Here is a 19,697-nt window from a genome sequence, read left to right as displayed (position 1 = left end):
TGGTGAAAATACTCTTTATGTCATGTCTGGATTTACTCGGCTTTGGTATCGTGCTGTTAGATCTTACGATGTCTTTGCTTGCTCGAAGGAAGGGCTCTCTGTTCTGGCGTTTCTTCCCCAGATAGGTCCAAGCAGGTCATAATAAATCCCCTGACTCCTTTCTGATAAGGGAGATGGAATTTCCCGGCTGTACATCGGTAACTGCTTCGTCAGGCGTGCCCGTCGCTGCCCTCCCGCTCAGCTGCCAGGCTGGGTTCGGTCCCTGGTGCTTCTCTCCTTACTCTTGTGTTTGGGCAGGGACAAAACCCCCTTCCTTGGGGTTTCCTGGCAGCGAAACCCCCTTCCTTTCTTCACTGCTGCTTGATTTTGCTCCCAGTGGCTCTGTGCTTTGAAATCTCCGGTGGGATTTCGGGGTTTCCACAGCAGGCTGGCTGCTCCCAGGTGTCCTCGTTGCTGCGCTGAGCGGGGACAGCACTGCTTTTGTGGGCACAAACCATCGCCTACGGGTAGTCACTGCACTTGTTTGGCCTTCGAGAGCCGCTTGGTGTTTGCCTGGTATATCCACAGACAGCGCCCGCGTTTTGCATGGGCAAATCCCCTTTGCACATCTCTCCACCTCCCCAGCTCCCGCTCGCAATTTCTCTGCAGTAGGAGCATCCTTTTAACTTTGAACTTCCACGGTTTTACCCCCAAAGGAGTTTTCTTTTGCTTTGCCCACTTCACTGATTCATTTAAATTGAAGTCGCTCTAAAAGTCCTGTGCAAAAAGGTGCTTGTGTCCCCACCGCAAGCAAACGCCCTCCCGGCAACAAAAAATAATAATCATATAAGCAGTTGAGCCATGCAGAGCAAGGTTGACATCAACATCCCCGCTGCCCTCTCCGGAAAATACTTTGGATCAGCCCCAGATGTGCTGCTCATTAAATGGCTTTTTTGGGATGAGACTTCTCTTCCCAGGAGCCGGGCTCAGCTGCCGATGGGGATGCGCGAGACGGGGATCGGTCTGAGGAGGACTGGCTTGGGCGTTTGGCTCCTTAAATAATTAACTAGTAGCGATAGTAGAGCCGGGTTTGTGGTGGGGTGTTGGGGTGCAGTGGGTGCACTGCCAGTGCCCGTGGGTCCGTGCGCTGGGGCAGCCCCTGCTCTGCCCTCGCCCTGCAAAGCTGCAGGTACCCTTTGAGGGAATGGTTGTTACTGCTTAGCTGGCAGTCCTCAGGGTAATTAGCATGTCCTGAAATGAGCCTAATTAGTCTCAGCTGCAGAGCTGGATAATTTAATGGGAACCCATCCAGCTTCAGGTGATGTTGGTGCTCCCACTCCCACTGACCCCTGTGGGTGCAGGATCAGGGGAAACCCCTCAACTGTAATGAGTGGGATGCAGTGCCCCTTCCTGGAGTCCAACGCGGGGGAAAGTCTCTCCCACCTCTTTGGCAAACGGGGCTTTATCTTTGGCATCCCGTGTGGGGGTCAATAAAATAAAGGTCTGGCGTAGTCGGTGTAGTCGGAGGGGTTAAAATTCTCAGGAAAATTGCATAGGGAAAGCTCCTTCTGCTTTTTGCACTGTCCCATCCCTCCTGGCTCCTGGGGTTGCCTTTCTCCTCCCATCACCGGTGCTGTGCCGGCTCGGCAGGGTTGTTAGCCCAGGCGGAGAGCACCGACTGCTGTGTCCGGGTCATGCCCCGGCTCAGCCCCACGCTGTCCCCGCAGGTGATCAAGCAGCTGATGAGGAAGGAATGCACCCTGGAGTTCTCCCGCGACCGCAAGTCCATGTCGGTGTACTGCACGCCCGCCGGCCCCGGCCACAACTCGGCCGGCAGCAAGATGTTCGTCAAGGTAGGGGAGAAGGTCCTCAGCACCCTACAGGATCCTCCTTCCCCATGCACACCCCAGCAGGATTTGGCCCTTAGTGCAGCGGGCGGTGATGCTTTGCGGTTTGTCTCCTCCCTTAGCTCCCAGGAGCCAGCAGGGAGGCTGGGGTGGTCAGGGAGGAGGTGAGTCTTTGCAGTATGGATAGGAAAAAAAGGAGGTAAAATGATTTAAAGGGAGGAAAAGGTGCTGAGTGTGCTGGTGCTGGGGCCGGGGGAGAGCTGCAAAACTTGGGCACTTGCTTTTAGTAAGGGCTTGGACCCTCTGGACACCAGTAATGCCCAAAGGGCGATGTCCAGCTTTCCACTGTAACCAGAAATAAAACAGTGTTTTAAAGGGCATTTTCTTCCCAAGAGAAGAGATGCGGCAGGAATTTCCCCCCCGCTGACTCCGAGAAGATTTGTATGTTGTTGTTCCCCCGGGAGATCTTCTGGGTGGGTGAACTCTGTCCTCCAGGTCAGGCTGGGACCCTCCGGAGCCACCGCATCTGTGGCCCTGCCGATCCTGGGCGAGCTTTTTTAAGAGGAGCAATAGAGGGATTGCAAGTTTTATATTAGAAAGCAATGTCAAGGGTCCTTTGTAAGGTCAGAAGGGACGGGGTGAGATGCTGGGATGCTAAAGGACATGTTTTCCTGAATCGCAAAGGCATCGCAAGCATGCGCTGAGCATCTCGCAGGCAGCGCATTTTTCCAGCAGAGACTTAGGGTCCTAATCCCCTCCAGGTCTGAGGGGGGATCCGTGGGACGGGAGTATCCCGGGCAGAGGTAACAGTTTTGCAGGAGCCAGACGGATCCCCCGCAGAGCAGATCCTGCCGTCTGGTGACCTGACGTGGGTTCATCCTTCCCGGCCGCGGTCCCCGTGCGCTCGGTCGGAGGCTGCCATCTAGCGCGCTGAGCCGCCGGGCCGGGATGCGTGTGCTGGAGTTTTGGGGAGCTTGCCTTTTCCTTTGCCCAAACTTGGTGCCTTCCCTCCCTCCGGCACTTCCTGCGGTGCTGGCAAGAGCTCCTCATCCTCCAGGTCCATTCCAGCCCCTAAGCCCTCTGCTCCTCCCCAGGGCGCCCCAGAAAGCGTGATCGAGCGCTGCACCCACGTCCGTGTGGGCACCGCCAGGGTCCCGCTGACGGCCCCAGTGCGGGAGAAGATCCTGAGCAGGATCCGGGACTGGGGCATGGGCATCGACACGCTGCGCTGCCTGGCCCTGGCCACCCACGACGCGCCCGTCCGCAGGGAGACCATGCAGCTGCATGACTCTGCCGCCTTCATCCACTACGAGGTACGGCACCGGGGGCTTTCTCCAGGAGCTTTTTTCCTTATTCCCAAAGTTTTCCCACCCAATTCCAGCTGTTCCAGCAGTATTTTCTCTCTGGTTTCTCTGTGGGCACCGGGCAATGCAATAGCTCAGCTCCTCTTCTACAAACCCTGGAGCAGAGCTGCATGCAGTGGGGCTGGTCCTGAGGCCAACAGCCCAGTGCCACTGGGCATCCGTCCCCGCGGGGTGACCACTGAGAGGGGCCTGGGGACCACCGAGAGGGACGGGGAGGAGGGGAGCGAAGCGAAAAGATGTGGGAAGCCGCAGAGGGGACGAGAGCATCCCATTGCGTTGGGGCTGTAGGGTGCGTCCATGGGGCTGTTGGTAGGAAACCTCCTGAAAGTTTTCCCCCAGGGGAAATCCCCGTCCCCAGGGTGGTTTCACAGCGGGGAGGGAAGCGGCTGCGTCCCCGGGGGTTAATGTGGGTCTGGGGCTGTCCCCCCCCCCCAGAACAACCTGACCTTCGTGGGCTGCGTGGGGATGCTGGACCCTCCCCGCAAGGAGGTCACCTCCTCCATCGAGATGTGCCGCAAGGCTGGCATCCGCGTCATCATGATCACCGGCGACAACAAGGGCACGGCGGTGGCCATCTGCCGCAGGATCGGCATCTTCTCAGAGAGCGAGGACGTGGCCGGCAAAGCCTACACGGGCCGGGAGTTCGATGAGCTGCCCCCCGAGGCGCAGCGGCAGGCGTGCCGTGACGCACGATGCTTCGCCCGCGTGGAGCCGGCGCACAAGTCCCGCATCGTCGAGTACCTCCAGTCCTTCCACGAGATCACCGCCATGGTGAGTCCCCCAGGGACACCCCACCGCCCCCCGGTCCCCTCCTCTCCGCCTGATCCAATCCCTTGCACCCCGTTAATCACGGCTTCGTGCAGACGGGTGACGGCGTCAACGACGCCCCGGCCCTGAAGAAAGCTGAGATCGGCATCGCCATGGGGTCGGGCACGGCCGTCGCCAAGTCGGCCGCTGAGATGGTGCTCTCCGATGACAACTTCTCCACCATCGTGTCGGCCGTCGAGGAGGGCAGGGCCATTTACAACAACATGAAGCAGTTTATCCGCTATCTCATCTCCTCCAACGTCGGGGAGGTCGTTTGGTGAGAGCCCCCCGCACCGGGCACCATGCTGGGGGGAGCAGTGGTGGGGATGTGTCGCCTGGGGCAGGTGACCTGGTCGTGTCTCCTGCCCCTGGCAGCATGTGGTGCCCAAAATTGTAACCCCGGGTACCAAACCGAGCAGCTCTGCGTTGTTCCCCAGGGATAGGGGGATTTTTCTTTTGTGGTTTTATAAACACGCCACCCCCCAGGAGCTGTTTTGTTAATGCATTGCCTATTTAAGCCCGTGCCAGCGTCTAAGACGGGTGCGGATATTTGTGGACAGGCCGTTGTCACCAGGTCGCACCGATGCACTTTGCATCAGGTCCTGGGGAAGTTCTCCCCATCCCTGTCCCCTGCCCATCCCTCCCAGTAAATCAGTGCTGTCCTCAGCCTTGGGATCACTTGGGCATCCTTTGCCCTTGCATTTCAGCAGGGGGGTTTGTGCTGGGAACGGGAACCCACGTGGCCGTGGGGATGTCAATGGTTGGGTTTTGACTGCAAAGCCAATTTTCATAGCAACAGGAACAAATTTTAGCTGCAAAATTCAGTCCTGGACTTCAGGCTCCTGACTCAGGGGCTGCGGGGTCATCTGCAGGACTTTGGGTGAATATTCAGTTTGGGGTGTTTGGAACCAGGGGTTCCTGCTCACTCTCCCCTTGCACAACACAGACGCTTTCTCTGGCTGCCCTGGAGCTCATCTAATTCAGCATTTCTGGTTTTTTTTCCCCGCAGCATCTTCCTGACGGCCATCCTGGGCTTGCCCGAGGCCCTCATCCCCGTGCAGCTCCTGTGGGTGAACCTGGTGACGGACGGGCTGCCGGCCACCGCGCTGGGCTTCAACCCCCCCGACCTGGACATTATGGACAAGCTGCCCCGCAACCCCAAGGAGCCCCTCATCAGCGGCTGGCTCTTCTTCCGCTACCTGGCCATCGGAGGTGAGCCCCCGCGGGCGCCGGTGGGCAGAGGACGAGGACGGGCATGGGGTGCCATGGGGTAGGGGGCTCCTTGCCGGGTGCTGGGGGTAAGGGTGTCTCTCTTGGTCGCAGTGTACGTGGGCCTGGCCACGGTGGGCGCAGCGACCTGGTGGTTCTTGTACGACGCCGAGGGACCGCAGGTCTCCTTCCATCAGCTGGTGAGTCGGGAGGGGAACGGGGCGACGTGTTGAGCAGATGGGTGAGAGCATGGATTCAGGCACGCGTTCAGGCGTTGGGGTCTTTCTTCTACCTTTCTTCTGTGGTTGTTGTAGTGTTGCCAACTTCCTGGTGGAGAAGACAATAATTTAAAATAAAAGCAAATTCTCTCCCTCAGGCTCATGTTTCCAGCCTTGCTTCTGCCAGCGACCAGCATGGTGGGAAAAATTTGATTCAAAGACGCTAAAAGTAGCTCCCGTACCTGATCCCACATCGAAAGGGATCGATTTTTACATTACTGTAGGGCTAAACAAGGAGGTGGGAAGGCGGTTGCCATCGCACCCCGATGTCACGTGCAGTGGAAGATGTGTTTTTGATGGCGTGTGTCCTCAAACACCTTATTAACTGCACGTGAAAATCTCTGAGCCACGATCCAGCCATAACCCCAAAGCCCCAACCACAGCAGAAGCTGGGTCACTTTAGACAGTTTTATCAGTTGCTCTGAACCGTGGGATATTTAACAGCACCCCTAATAATCAAGATTGACCACGTGCCCCCCTACCAGTCGACCTCTTCCTCCTCCTTCCTGCCTTTCCTACACCGCTGCTCCGCCGTGTATTTACCAGCGGTTTCCTGTGCCGACAGAGGAACTTCATGAGGTGCACCGAGGACAACCCCATCTTTGAAGGAATCGACTGTGAGATCTTTGAGTCCCGATACCCGACCACGATGGCTCTGTCCGTGCTGGTGACAATCGAAATGTGCAATGCCCTGAACAGGTAGGGTGGCCGCAGGATTGCTCCGTGTGCTCTACGTGTGACCGATTTTGTGTAGGGTCTCTTTGGGCAGCCGTTGGTGGGCTGAGGGCTTTGCTTTGACTCAACAGAGCCATTCGGAGTGTTCTCGCAGGGGACCACTGGGCTCACTTTAAATAAACCCCTCCAAGCCAGTGTGCTGCTGTTGGTAGTGCTGGAGGAAGGACTGGATCTGCATCCGTTAGCACTTTGGCCCTGTTAACGACCGGTCCTAGTCCATGCATGGCTGGTTGTGTTGAGATGGGCGTCCAGATCCAAATCACAGCAAAACCTGAAGCGGAACAGTCTGGAAGAGAGGGGCTATAGCATACACCCTGGGCAGGCGCGGGGTGCAGGAGGTTATTGGGGCTAACGCTGTCCCCTCGCTTTCGCAGTGTCTCTGAGAACCAGTCGCTGCTGCGGATGCCACCATGGCTCAACATCTGGCTGCTGGGGGCCATCGTCATGTCCATGGCTCTGCACTTCCTCATCCTCTACGTCAAGCCCATGCCTGTGAGTGCCCTGTGCCACCTCCGCGCGCAGCCCGGGGGGCTCCTCCCGTGGGCGAGGACATCCCCTGGAGCAATCTTTGGGTCTGGAAGCTTCTGGGATGGTTGTCCCCAGCATGTGCCCTCAGGACCAGGTCCTGTGACTCGAACCAACATGGGGACCGGGAGGCACCCTGCCCCAGTGAGCCTCTACTTAAGTCAGAAGCTCTCCTTAGAGGCAACGCAAAGGGGTATGGATATCTCAGCTCCTTTTGGAGGCATCGCCTCCCTTTGCAGTCCGAGGCTGGTGATGCCTCGGTTGATGCCTAAGGGTGCTTAAGATGAAGCGGGTCCCTGCGCCCAGGAGACTACATTGTCCTTTGTCCCCTTCTAAGCGCCTGTGAGCACATACAGTCCTAGCTTGTGCCTCACTTTCCTCATCTGCAAGAGAGATGAAGGACAGCATTTTTGACTGATCTTGGCCAAGAGCCACCTTGGGATCATGACAGACCTTGAAGAAATCCTGTTCTTTGGGCTGGCTGGATCCTCCCTCCTTGCACCTGGGATGCCCCTTTCTCAACCTGTGCCTTTAAACCAAAACAAAATCCCGCCTCCTTCCCTATTGACATGTCCGATCCTTTCTGCCTTGCAGCTCATCTTCCAGGTAACCCCCCTGAGCTGGCCGCAGTGGGTGGTTGTAATGAAAATCTCCCTGCCCGTTATCCTGCTGGACGAAGGACTCAAGTACCTTTCCCGCAACCACCTGGACGGTGAGCGTGGTCCGCACCGCACTGGGTTACGTTCGCTTCGTGATGCTTTGCTTGGGGTTGGCGGTGGCTTCGCGGCCACCTCGCTCACCTCCTCCGCTCGCGCGGTGTCTGCGCCTGCACGTTCATCCACCTTTGCTGTGAAAAAGGGACTTTTCCTCCTACCCCCTTTCCTTCCCCGGTGCCACACCAGGCAGAGCCAGGTACTTACATCTGCTTGAAATACTCCCTTAGGAGCTGGAGCACGAGATAAATCTGCCACCTGCGTTTATCCAGCTCCTCTCCAACCTCTGGGAACTGGATCCCTTCTCTTGCGAAGCAAAACAAATCAAACGCTGGTTTCTAACGGGAATCCTTCATTTTTCCCCTCGATTTTCCACCCCTCTATGAGCGTCCTTATCTTGTACTTGTTACTGCTATTTTAAGATCAAATGAGAGCTGAATGTGTTATAAACTGGTTTTAACGGGGTTGCTTTTGGCCGGCACCTCTCAGGATCCGGCCAGTGGCACACGCGGAGCAGAAGCAGCTCCCGTGACACCGGGGCAGCCGTTCCCGTGTGTTGCATGCTGTAAATCACGGCACGTGTTTAGGCAGCCCTCCAAAGAGATGATATCATCTTTTCTTTCGTTTCTTGCAAAAGATGTTGCTGTGGGCGATATCTCGGTGCTGAGTTAAACCTGCAGGTTTTCCGGCAGCGGCTGCGGGGCCGTGGCTGCCGAGCAGCACCGAGCCTGCCCCGGGGCTGGCCCCTCTCCAGGAAAACAGACTTGAGTCATTTTTTTAGGGTGTGTTTGCCCGGAGAAGAAGGGCAGGAGAGACACCATCCTTGCCCAGGGAAGGTGTAGTGGCCCTGGGGGGCGGAGGAGCAACCGGAGTGTGGGGACTGGATGTCCTTCCACAGCATCACCTTGCTCAGACCTTTTTATCTCCCCTTAAGCAACCTAGCAAACCCCTTCCTTTTGCCTTCACCCTCTAATAATGACCCAAGAAAATCATGCAAAGCCACTCTTGCATTTCAGGGCTGAAGGCAGGTCCATCCAGCCATGGCAGGCAGGGATTTGGGGCATCGTAACAGCCCTGTTTGGTTTCTCACGGAGCAGAACCGTGCAAAAAGCTGGAAATCCGGGATGGGAAATTATTGCAGGCAGGAAACGATCACAAACTGGTTGCGCTCCCCATCGCCAGCTCCCGGCGCGCTGGAGGTGTCCACGTCAGCTTTCCTTTCTGCAGGGAGCTGATGCATAACCACAGCGATTGCTCAGCGAAGCCTCCGCTGAGAAATGGAGGTGCAGGGGCTGCTATTTTTACAGACCAGATAGAAATTGTTTCTGGCTTATTTTTATTTAATCGTTGCATCTCTCAACGGACTGATAGGTGCTTTGCATCTCCCAGGCTTGTTTTATCATACGATTACAAGCCTGGAGCAACAATTTTATGGCATGGCACTGGGTTGGGGCGTAGGAGAACTGGTTTAATTCCTGGCTGTTGCATCCCATGCATGCCCTCCGTCTTCACTTCACCATCTGTGATCTGGGGATGAGTCTTTCTTTCTCCCACACTTTGCATTTCTCTATAAAAACTCAGCGCTGTTGGAGGAAGGGCTCTTCTTCGGCTCTGCCAGCACAGCTCTGAGCACAGCGGGGTTTCTGGCAGGCGTACGATCCTTTCGAGTCCAATCATACCAGCTCAGAGTGTTTCCTCCTCCCATGCTGTGCTCCCGATGTGCCAGGTCCTCTGAGCTGCCCTCATCCCCATGGTCACGGTGCTGCTGATGCTCACGGGTCGCTCTGTGTCTCATCCAGCAAGGGTTTCCCATGCAGCTATTCAATCACGGCTACAGGGCAAAATCACGCTTAAATCATCGCATTTGAAAGAAATAATTGAAATCCTGCATTTTCCTAATTCCTCTGGGCTTTGAAAAGCAAACAAAAAACCCTCAAAAAGCCACTTTTAAATGTGGTATTGTGATTTTTTTACCAGGCATTCTCAGGACGGTAAGACACATGTGGAGCGGGGAGCACCAGTTGAAAACCTGCAGGACTGCAGAGCAAGGGTTGGCTTTCTTAGGCGTCTCATCCCCGAATGCCGTATTGCCGTGCTTCCTCCAAAGTCTTGCTCGTGTGTGGTGGGGACCTGCTTGGACCATGTCCGGGTGAACGTGGCTTGGAAAATCAGCCGATAACGGAGCCCAGGGACCCCGTACCCAGACAGGGTCTCCTTTCCCACACTGGCCTCTGTGCTTTGCTTCAAAATAAGGTCTAAAAAGCCCGTGAAGCAGCCGTTTGCATGGCAGTTTTGGCCGTGCGAGGCAAAGCTTGGGGATGGTCTCCAGCGTGGGACCTTCTGAGGCCAAAATCTGAGGGATGGCCAAGGGTGTTCAGTTGAGGGATGCAAATGTCTAGCTGCGAGTTCTGCTGATTCGGGTTTTGCATGGAAAATTTTCGCCTTTGATCAGATCTAGATAAGTCGTGTTTCCATTACGCTGGATTTTCCTTGTCCTTGAAGCGGCAGAAAGCTGAGACTCTTCAGTTTTCACCGTGGTCTCAGTGTTTTACATTCCTCTCCCCATCACCCCGGTCACTTCCAGCCTCTCACCTTGCATGCTTTGCATGTATCGCTGCCTTCATCCATCTCTGGCCCCGCTGAGGTTTCTGCTGTCTCGGTTTTGGGAGGCCATGTGAGTGTGAGACGGCAAGCGAGAGTGCACGGTTGAGCTAAGTTGGCTTGGTGCGACCTGCAGATATTCTGCTCGGGAGCGTGGAGATGTTCTCCATGGCCCTCTCAGGTGTCTGTCACACAGATGCACGCTGGCAGGCTCACGAGGGCTGACCACCCTCAAGGACCTCTAGCCCTAGTATTTTTAATATTTGCCGTCCTCTATGCATTTAAGTGTCTTGCTTTCTGAGCCCCGTGGCATGCGGGATGAAGGTTTCCAGGCATCTGTGCCAAGACTTTACAGAAGTCTCTTTTCTGAATGCTTCTCAAAAGGTACAAAATCCAGGCAGGACGCCGAGATGACCCCGGTGCCCATGCCCCCACCGTGCGGGCTGCCACGGCCACCCCGCTCCCCTCCTGCACCACCCCTGCGCCTCCTCCTCTTCATCGTCTCGAAGCAAACCCATGACAGGTGTCGGTGTTGCCACCGTGGTGGTTTCACTGGTTTTCAGCCCGTTAAGCAGCAGGCTGGGTGCTGTTTCTCCCCTGAGCCGTGGTAAAAGCAGGAGCAAGTCAAGAAGCGGGTGCCCCAACAGCCACCCAACTGCCCCGGCAGCAGCAGCGTCACTGAAAATCAGCAGTTTTGATGCGTGAGAATTGTCTTGGCGTCTTTCGTGGCAGATTAGCATTTATGCGGCCATTTGTCCTTACACCCGGTGACAACGGCCGCCGCCCCGGGTGATATTGCAGGAGCTGCAAGGTGGTGGCGGTACCGCTGGGTACCCGTCCCCGCCTGTCCCCTCCCCAGCGGGCAGCACGGTGCTCCGCAGCCTCCTGCCACCGCAGCTGATGTGCAGGTGAGATTGCATCCTTGGGTGAGGAGCTCCACTGCTGAGGTTTGGCCTCTTATCTGCCGAAGTCGGTGTCATCTTTACGCTTTAGCATCCTCCCAGAGGAGAGCTGCTGGCAGAGGTGGCCGTGCGGTGACAAGTGCGTCCCGCTCCCTGTCAGCGCCAGCCGGGGTTCCGCATCCCTCCGAGCCAACCTGAAATCTGCAGGGACCAAAATCTGTCCCATCACAAAAAAAACCCCGCAGCACGTAGCGAAAAGGAGCTGCTCGCCCTCCTCTCCCCCGTGCACCCACACCGGGGACTGAGGGCGGCCCCCGAAACACCCCCCCCGGGGAGCAAAGGGGCTGCGGCAGCCGCCCGCTTTCCCTGCGGAGGAGGCAGGCGTCCCTCTCCCCGGCGCGGCAGAGAGCCGGGAGTGAGCACCCGCGGCCGTGGCTGCCCTTGTAGGGTAATCTCTGCGCCGAGCTACCTTGGCTGGGCGCTGGCGCCGGGGGAGGAATGCGTCCCCACGGGCCAAGTCGTTCGCTTGAGCTGCGGGATGCTCTGAAGGAGAGCGGCACCGCACCTTTCGGGGCCGGAATCTCTCCAGATGGGATTTTACAGCTCTGCTGCCTTGCTTTTTATTTTATTTTTCCCCGCCTCTCCTTTTTTTTTTTTTCTGTGGGTGTGCGTGTGCCATGCTTTAGAAATCGAAGAGCAGAGGGAAGCTGTCGGTGCTGCTGCTGCCCCGGCAGCGCACGGGGATGGCAGGAGGATTTCCCTCTAGGTTTTCTCCTGGGGTCTGGGCTCTCGGCTGAAGCACGGGGTGCCCCGGGGCGGTGGGGGAGACGGGCAGTTTTCAGAGCTACGTGGGCTGCAGCGTTTCCCTCGGTGGAGGGAGCGATCTCGGGGGGCGGCTGCATCCCTCCAGCATCACCTTTTACGGGAACCCGTGAAGAGGGAAGTCAAAAGCAATAGGGAAAACACCCCGAAAAGCCTCGGCTGTTCGGGTGGGGAGCGGATCTTGTAGGAGATGAGCTCGCGTTGTTCGGTTGCAGGTTTGCAAGAGTTGAAGGGCTGTGACAGCCCTGAGAAACTTGGCGGTGGGAGGCAGGATCCGGATCAGGTGGATCCCGACCGCCCCGTCAATCCTGCAAACAGATCCGCACATCCCCCCTGCTCGTCACCGGTGTGCGGAGAGGAGAGCCAGACACCGGCGTTTAGGGACCTGCACCCTATTAAAGCGAAGCGGGTGCTGGACCCCCGGTGACTGCAGTTCTCACAGAAACACCCGGCGGGCTCTGTGCCGGGGGGGTTACGTAGAGCAACGTTTTGAAGAGCATCCGCCGCGGTTAAACGCTCGCTGTCGGCGCTGCAGCCGTGTCCCCTTCCTGTCCCTGCCCGCCCTGCGGCGCGGCCACCCCCTGTTTGCACAGCCACAGGGTGAAGCGTTGAGAGGAAGCGCCGTGGCTGGCAAATAACCGCCGGTGCGTCGCCCGGCGGGGGCTGTGCAGCGGCCGCAGCTGCTGAAGAGACACCCCTGCAACTCGGAGGAGATGAATTTTGATCGTTGCAATGAGATTTAATACAACGCGGTCACCAGCATCCCTGCTTCGCTCCGAAGCCCGCGCTGCGGAGGTCGTCGGAGGGATGCTGCCATTGCAGCAATCGATTTTATCTCGGGACATGAGGGCTGGGCTCTCCAGCCAGCGCTGGAAAGAAATTTTGGCAGAAGTTGCAAAAAGTTGTTTTTTTTTTTTCCCTCTCTCTCTCTGCCCTGTTTTTTATTAATTCCCCTGGAAGCTTGTTGGCAGCGCGGGCGCTGAGCCTCGCTGGTAACCCCAGGCAGGACCCCTATTTATCAAGAGCGGAGTAACAGCGGTCCTCTGCGAGATGTGTTTGGTGATGCCTGCAGCGATGAAAGATAGAGAAATAGGGTCGGGAGATTCATGATAAGTGATTTTTCTAACTCTTGTCAGAAAGTGCTGCCTTCTGGGTGGTTTTTTTTTAAGAAAAAACAACTGTTCTGGGCAGAGCGAGCTGCCAGCAGGGTCTTTCCCACCCCGGGCTGAAGAGTGGCTGCTGCCTGGGGGGGCCGGGGACGCTGCTCTGCTGTCGGCTGCTTGAAAATTGGGGATCTCGTCGGTGTGAGTCAAGCTCTGGCAAGGATTTCGAGGCTGCTCACGCCGAGTTCAGGCTGAACACCGTAGCTTTCCTTGGGGCCACGTGCTGGCTGTTACCTTCCGTGTCCAACTCCATCCATCAGTAGGGTGGGGAGAAGGGCTGGGACAGCGACTGCAATGGGTAGGTTGGTCCTAGCTAGTTGTTCTGGAGGTATATATGGATGTAAAAATATATATATATAGTGTCTGTAAGTGGTGTCAGCTCACAGAGCAATTTCCATCCATCTGGCTGTGGCAGGGACGGGGCTTTGGGGTGGGCGGTGGGATGCAGTGAGCATCCTCCTCTCTGCACCACTGCCTTTCCCTGGGTGCTCCCTAATGCTCTCGTTAGGAGCGATAACGAGGGATCCCTGCCTGCTCGCCTTCCCGCTGTTCCTGCCTGCATGGCTCCGACTCATCCCTTTTCCTACCTCCTGCAGGCTGAGCGTGCTGAGCCCTTCCTCGCCCGGGGACCGGCATCCTCCTCCTCGTGCAGCCTGAGCTGCCACGGCTGCAGTCGGGCCAGCTCTGTGCAGACGGGATCCCAGGTCCCTTCGGGGATCGACCCAGGAGCAACCTCTCGATGACACAAAAAGGGAGCCGGTTTGCTTTTGAACCCTCACCAATACTTGTTCTTCTCTTTTTTGTCTTTGTTTCAGGAGAAGAGGACAAGAAATGAATGACACGAAGGAAACGCTCCTAACTAAAGGATCCCTAACTTGTAACTCGGACTGAAGTCTTGCATGCGTGACCATCGCTAGAAGCCAGCAGGACATGCATGTGTCCGACTATCAGACAAATGCGGGTGAATCGTCGAAAAGAAAAATACTGATTTTGTTTTGTTTCGTAGCTTTCTTTTTCCTGTACATAAGAGTGCAATTACTGGACAGCTGGCGTAGGGTTTGGGGACGGAGCCGTGCGGACCTGGGTCGTCGTAACGCTGTTCCTTGGGGATTTGTTCCTGCAAAATTTGAGACCCCTCTTTCCAATTTTCACCCTGATGGGTTGAGCTCAGGCAAGGCATCCTTCACGGGAGATCAAGGCGGGGAGTCGGGATTTTAGGCAATAGGCTGAGCGCGGGCGGGAGCCTGCGTCCCCCAGCCGGGCGGGATGCACGAGGGCAGCTCGCGGGGCCGGGAAGGGCTTGGCGGTGGGCGAGGGCAGGGGGGGGAGGCGAGGGTTGGCGTCACCGACCCTCGATGATGTCCGTGTTGTCAGTGGGTGCATCGCTGCGGCTGCTGAGCTCTGCGCCGGTACCCGCCGTGCCTGCAGGCTGCAGCAGCTGAAAATAGCTTCAAGGTGTGACCGCTGGTGGTGTGGATCTCGCGGACGTGTGTTATTACGTCGAGGCCGGGTGCGTGCGGTGGAAGGCGAAGTTCTCCCTATTTATCACGCTTGTCCTGTTTGATCCCTGTGTTGTGGAAAGCCTTGCACCTTCTCAGGCTCATCCGACACCAAAGTGCGACGTAGTCTTGTCTGTTCTCCTCCGACCGACGTCTTGTTAGATCCCATCTGCGCTATTTAAGCCGTAGCCATCTTCCTCGTAGGGGCAACCATTTAAAGCAAAGCATGGGAATGACCGACTTTGCATTCCTCGTGTCTGCCGCTCACTCCTGGTCACGCTTTCTGTACTCGGTTGATTTTTAACTATTTCCCTAGCAGGAGGAGAGCTTAAGTCCTTAGGAGCACGTCCACGAGTTCGCGTCCTCTGCCTTGGAGGACATCGCTGTCTTGCACAGGGCATCCTTGACACCGGTGATCTGCCTTCGAGACGGGAATGAATGTATGCTTGTACATAACGTAGTCCTTCTCCGTGCGCGGTGTTTGTCATGGCATCCCTTTATTTTATCCTCGTGGGATTTTTCTGCAGCAGGAGTGACACAGGCTGCAGCGAGAGTTTGTGGATCAGGAGTGGATTTTGGGATCCAGTAAATTGATCTTTCTCCATTTGAGCTGCGTCAGCTGAGGAGCTGATAGCGGGCGATTTCTTCTCCAGCTCTCCAAATCCTCCCTCCTGCTTTCCTCACGTTCCCCTGTGCTCCGTCCTGACGATATTTAGTTAGCCAGACCCTGTCTCTTTCCTTTCGCTTAAATTCCAGCGACAGCACCGGAGCCGGGTTTTGGGATAGCATTTTGCTCCTTTGCTGTTGGGTTTTTTTCTTTTGCTTTTTGCCTCTTAAAAGCCTCCAGTGCTTTTCTGTTTCTCTTTCACCCGGGCAAGAGCTACTCTTCCTCTGTACAGTAGGTGCCAAATATCATCCTTCCTTTCTTTTCTCCATCACCAGCATTGAAGATGAGCAGAGCCCCCAGACCAATGGGAATGTACAGAATTGTTATACTACTGAGCTGATTTAATTGTACAGAAAACCTTGCATGACATGTTGTTACTGTATTTAATATATAATGTATTCAAGGAATTTTAATATGGAGCTCTTTAAAAAGATCTTTATAGATACTCTGTGGTTAGAAGATTGTTGCTGATTTGTTTTTTTTTTTTTTTAATATTATTATACTTTGTCTTGAAGAAGTTTTATTTTTCAAACGTGTTATGTCTAATTGATTTAATTGGTGATCCCATGGGGCAACCAATTCCTCTTTAAAGTTTTTCACTGTGGATGAGACTCACCCTGGCGCAGAGGACCAGGGCATGACCCAGGTACTGCTTAAGCCTTCAAAATAAGGCTTCAGTAAGAGTAACGCTGTAGATGTGTGATGTGTCCTTCCCCAAAAGGGTGCATTTCACCTTGTTTTATCATCTCCAGCTCTCTGTGCCGGGAAAGAACCAGCGGGAATTTGATCCAGTACCAGCTCGGGGACTTCAGAGGAAATTGCTTCTGTGTTTCCCCGAGGCTGAAAACCAGTTTGGGAGAGGCTGGACCTGATTCAGAGCATCCCAGCCCCGTTCGTAGGGTCCAGCGGTGCTGCCCGGTGGCGTCTCCCTGGGACATGGTGGCCTCGGTCCATCGTGCCTGCGGGGACCTGCTTGGTCCATCCACTCTGTATTGCACCACCCGAGTTAAACTGGTTTCCCTGGACTTAAGGTCTGGTGTAGGATTATTAATTTTACCCAAATATGTATGTGTGTGGAAGAGTTTCGTGTGTAAAGGTCCCACTAATGAGTACTGAATAATGGATGGGAGTCTCTAATATAAGGAGACCTAAAAGGAAAAAAAACCAAAAAAAAAGAGGAGCTCTGTTTCAGAGCAGAGATGAAATCATGAAATTTTAACTCGCTATTAAATTCCTGCTGGTAAATTTTGCTTAGTCTCAGCTGACAGCAGAGAGCTGGGGGCGGTTGTACGGGGCATCCTTCGGAACCTGCTGACAGAAGGGCTAGTTGAAGAGATGCCGAGTTTGTTATTTTATCGTTGATAGAGATGCCAAGTTTCTGTTATTTCATCGTTGGTGGAGGTGCCACGCTGCTGCAAGCCCAGGCAATGTCGGTCTGTTTGTGCAATCGTTGGGTTGCGATTGTGAGTTACCAAAACCCAAGCCATGGCGGGCGAGAAACCAGAGCTGTGTCCCAGCCAAAGGCTCGTTCTTACCAGCAGCAACAAATTGCGTTTGCCTTTCTCCTGTAAGCCTCTCGATCTGCCTAGAAAATAGTGCAGGAAACCTGCACTAAGGCACCCCCCGTGCTAGGAGGGACCGTTCTGACACATCCCCATTTCCCCTTCTCAACGGTGGACCACATCTCTCTCTTCCCCCCCCCCCCCCTTTAATTACCTGGAATACAGGTTTCACGCCGTGCTTTCTGATTACAGAGGCTTATCGTTCAAATATTTTAATGAAGTAGAAAAATATCCGTAGATCTAATTATTTTTCCTTTGTGCTTTGGGGAAGGGTCAGGATAAATGACGCAGTAGTTATTTATTGCGCGGATGCCACCAGCAGCGTGCTGGGCGCTTTTACAGGCTGGAGCGTGTTCTTGTGGAGATCCCAGAGCCGAGACCGTCGCTTCGGGATCGGGTCTTGTGTCTTACCGAGGCACCCGACTGTGTGCAATACAAGGGAGATGGACACTGGGTGGCTGTTTTGCCCAAGAGCTTGTTAAAAAAGGCAGCTTAGGGGGGGGATCCTTGGGGGATCCTTGCTTTTTTGACAACAAAATTTAGGAGTTATTTCCTTTTTAGTTTTATTTTGATGGTGCTGCCTGGCATATTCAAAGTTTTTAAATAAAACTTAGGTCTTTTCAGCAAGACCTTTAGCACGGGTGGACTGCTGCGACAGATCCTCCGCACGCAGGGAAGCAGCGACGCGAGATGCACGGCGGAGGACGCGCCGGGATGGCAGCGCGGGGTTGTCCACGAGCACTTTATACTCCTTTCTCAGGGGCCAGGCACCGTGCTGGGTTCCAGCCAAGGCGGGAGGCGAGGGTCCCACGTCCCTGGAGCGAGCACCCAGGGGGTCAGCTTTGGGCAGCAGCTGTAACAAGTCTTTTGTGCTGTTTTGGGACGTTGTGGTGTTGTGGGCAGTTGCTGGATGAGCTGTTCCCCCTCGGTGCGTGATCCCGTCGGGAGGAAAAGGAAAAAGAGAGATGCTTTTCAGAGCAAAGAAGTATTCATCCTATGTTTTATTTCTGTCATGTGGCCACTGTGCAGCTCAGGGTCTGGGTGAGGTTTTTGATTTGTGTGTTTGAGGCTTTGGCACTGCGCAGATGTCGGACGTGTGGTTTGATGCTCTGCTCAGCCAAGGCTGGATGGTACCACCAGGCGCTGGAGAAGTCAGGAGTAGGAGGGACAGGCTTTACCGGAGGGGCTGGGGAACTTCATTCCTGTAAGAGCATCAAACCCGGGATGGAACCGGAGGCTCTGCTCAGGGTGTGGATGGCAGAAGTAGCCAGAGGAGCGATAGGAAAACTCAGCAGCAATCTTTGATCCCTCTTTTGTACGTCAGGTTGATAACTGCTTCCCAGTCAGCGTCCTGCTCCGCCAAAGCTCATCAAATAATTGCTGTGCAGGGGCTGAGGCTAACGCTGTCCCAGCTGGTAGGAGATGTTCATGAGGTTCAGCGACCTTGGCATCATACCACCCCTGAAACTCGAACACACAGGAGTCCCCAATACCGACTCCTAAGACTTAGTGTGATTTTTGGTCCATACCTGGCATGGCCATCACCTCCTATAAATGATGCCAGAGCTTCACTCATCCCTGTTCAGTCCCCTGGGCTTTTTTTTTCCCCTACTTCTACAGTGGCAATTTCTGGCAGGGCTTGTCCCCGGCGGGGAGACAGCCCGGGGGTCAGATTTTTGGGATGAAGGAGAGCAGAGCTTGCGTGGCACAGTTTGGGTTAGGGTTTGCAGGGCTGCAGTGAGGAAGGGGGCACACAGGGTAAATTGTCCTCCCTGGAGCTGGCCTCTTGGTGCCGTTCAGCTTTCGGTATGAGCAGGGCATTAAATGAGCCTAAATCGGTGGGCACCTGGAGCGATGGGGACGTGGGTACCGCCGGCTGGTGTCCGAGCTGGGGATGCTGCTGGGTCGATCCGGGCGCTTGGGACCAAGAGGAGGGTGCCCTCGGTGGCTTCAATCTGGGAGTATGCTGATTTTTTTTTTTTTTTTTAAATATGAGATGCCCAAACAGCCAAATCTAGAAATCTCTGAGTTTGTGCTTTGTAGCGAAAGGTAAATCATTATATCTTGGGGGGGTGGGAGGGTGTTATTTGAGGGGTAGAATTGAAAGAAACAAGGTTTCCTATTTTATTATATGAGAGATATTTTTCCACTAAATTACCGCTTCCTGAATCGTGTCCTTTGTCCGACTGTAAATAGCCAGGTGTGTCGTGAAGACGTGGGAAGGCTCCTCGTGGTCGCATCCATCCGATCCACTCTGTTCACACAATATTGGGCTGATTTGTTTTATACTTTCGAAATTACAGAAATAAAAGCAATTTTACTGGATGACTCCAGGCTTTTTTTGGTTTTTGGGTTTTTTTGTTGTTGTTGGTTGTGTGTGGTGTTTTTTTTTAATTTTCTTACCCTGTTTGTGGCCGATTTGGGGGACATTCGGGAGCCCGTGGAGCTGTACGGGAGTGCCTGAGGGCATTCTTCAGCCGTAAAAGGAGCTGTGCTCACCAGATCAGGATTTCTTGTGGGTTTTCAGAGCAGCCAAACTAGAAATGGAGCTGAGCTGGTCTCTGGCATGGGATGACAAAGGCGAAATGAAAGGAGTGGCATGATATGACTGTTGGGAATTTTTTAAAGTACCAACTAATTTGCTCTTGGGGCACAGGAATACAAATAACAGTGCTAATTTTGACTGTATCCAGAATAGTCGTCACCTTATCTCCCCCAGCTGAGAGACGAGGCTTAAATAAGCCCTGCAATGACCTCCACAAGAAATAATTATGAAATAAATAATAATTAAATAACTTGGCCTCCTCTGGGGGGTGGCACAGGGCCTCGGGGCCGTGCGTTTCCATCTCGGCATCGCCCGGAGCTCGGCCCACGGTCATGCTTTGAGCAGAAAATCCTGCTGCAGCTGTGGGTCATGTTCTGGAGCAATTCTGGGTTTATGGTAAGATCTGCCCGTGGGGTGGTTTTGCTGGGCTATGGCCCCATGTGCCCCTTCCCAACGCTACGAGCAGGGGAAAGGTGCTG

At 54.9% G+C, this 19,697-nt stretch overlaps 1 protein-coding gene across 2 annotated transcripts in view; it reads left to right on the top strand.

Annotated features, from left to right (window-relative positions):
* Positions 1-14,085, top strand: part of ATP2A3 (ATPase sarcoplasmic/endoplasmic reticulum Ca2+ transporting 3) — a 56,107-nt gene extending 42,022 nt beyond the window's left edge. Inside the window, exons 12-22 of one of the 2 annotated variants that reach the window (XM_075168964.1) lie at positions 1,707-1,832; positions 2,921-3,139; positions 3,626-3,961; positions 4,054-4,274; positions 5,007-5,209; positions 5,321-5,406; positions 6,050-6,183; positions 6,594-6,711; positions 7,339-7,456; positions 9,435-9,507; positions 13,761-14,085. In XM_075168964.1, the coding sequence (XP_075025065.1) occupies positions 1,707-1,832; positions 2,921-3,139; positions 3,626-3,961; positions 4,054-4,274; positions 5,007-5,209; positions 5,321-5,406; positions 6,050-6,183; positions 6,594-6,711; positions 7,339-7,456; positions 9,435-9,507; positions 13,761-13,836 (1,710 nt within the window). In that variant the 3' untranslated portion in view covers positions 13,837-14,085. The remainder of the gene's footprint in view (positions 1-1,706; positions 1,833-2,920; positions 3,140-3,625; positions 3,962-4,053; positions 4,275-5,006; positions 5,210-5,320; positions 5,407-6,049; positions 6,184-6,593; positions 6,712-7,338; positions 7,457-9,434; positions 9,508-13,760) is intronic. The other variant, XM_075168963.1, reaches the window with a different exon arrangement.
* Positions 14,086-19,697: the final 5,612 nt, after the last annotated feature.

Source organism: Calonectris borealis, chromosome 19 (genome assembly GCF_964195595.1).
Source record: "Calonectris borealis chromosome 19, bCalBor7.hap1.2, whole genome shotgun sequence".
NCBI lineage: Eukaryota > Metazoa > Chordata > Aves > Procellariiformes > Procellariidae > Calonectris > Calonectris borealis.
This window is presented reverse-complemented; position numbering and strand designations above follow the sequence as displayed.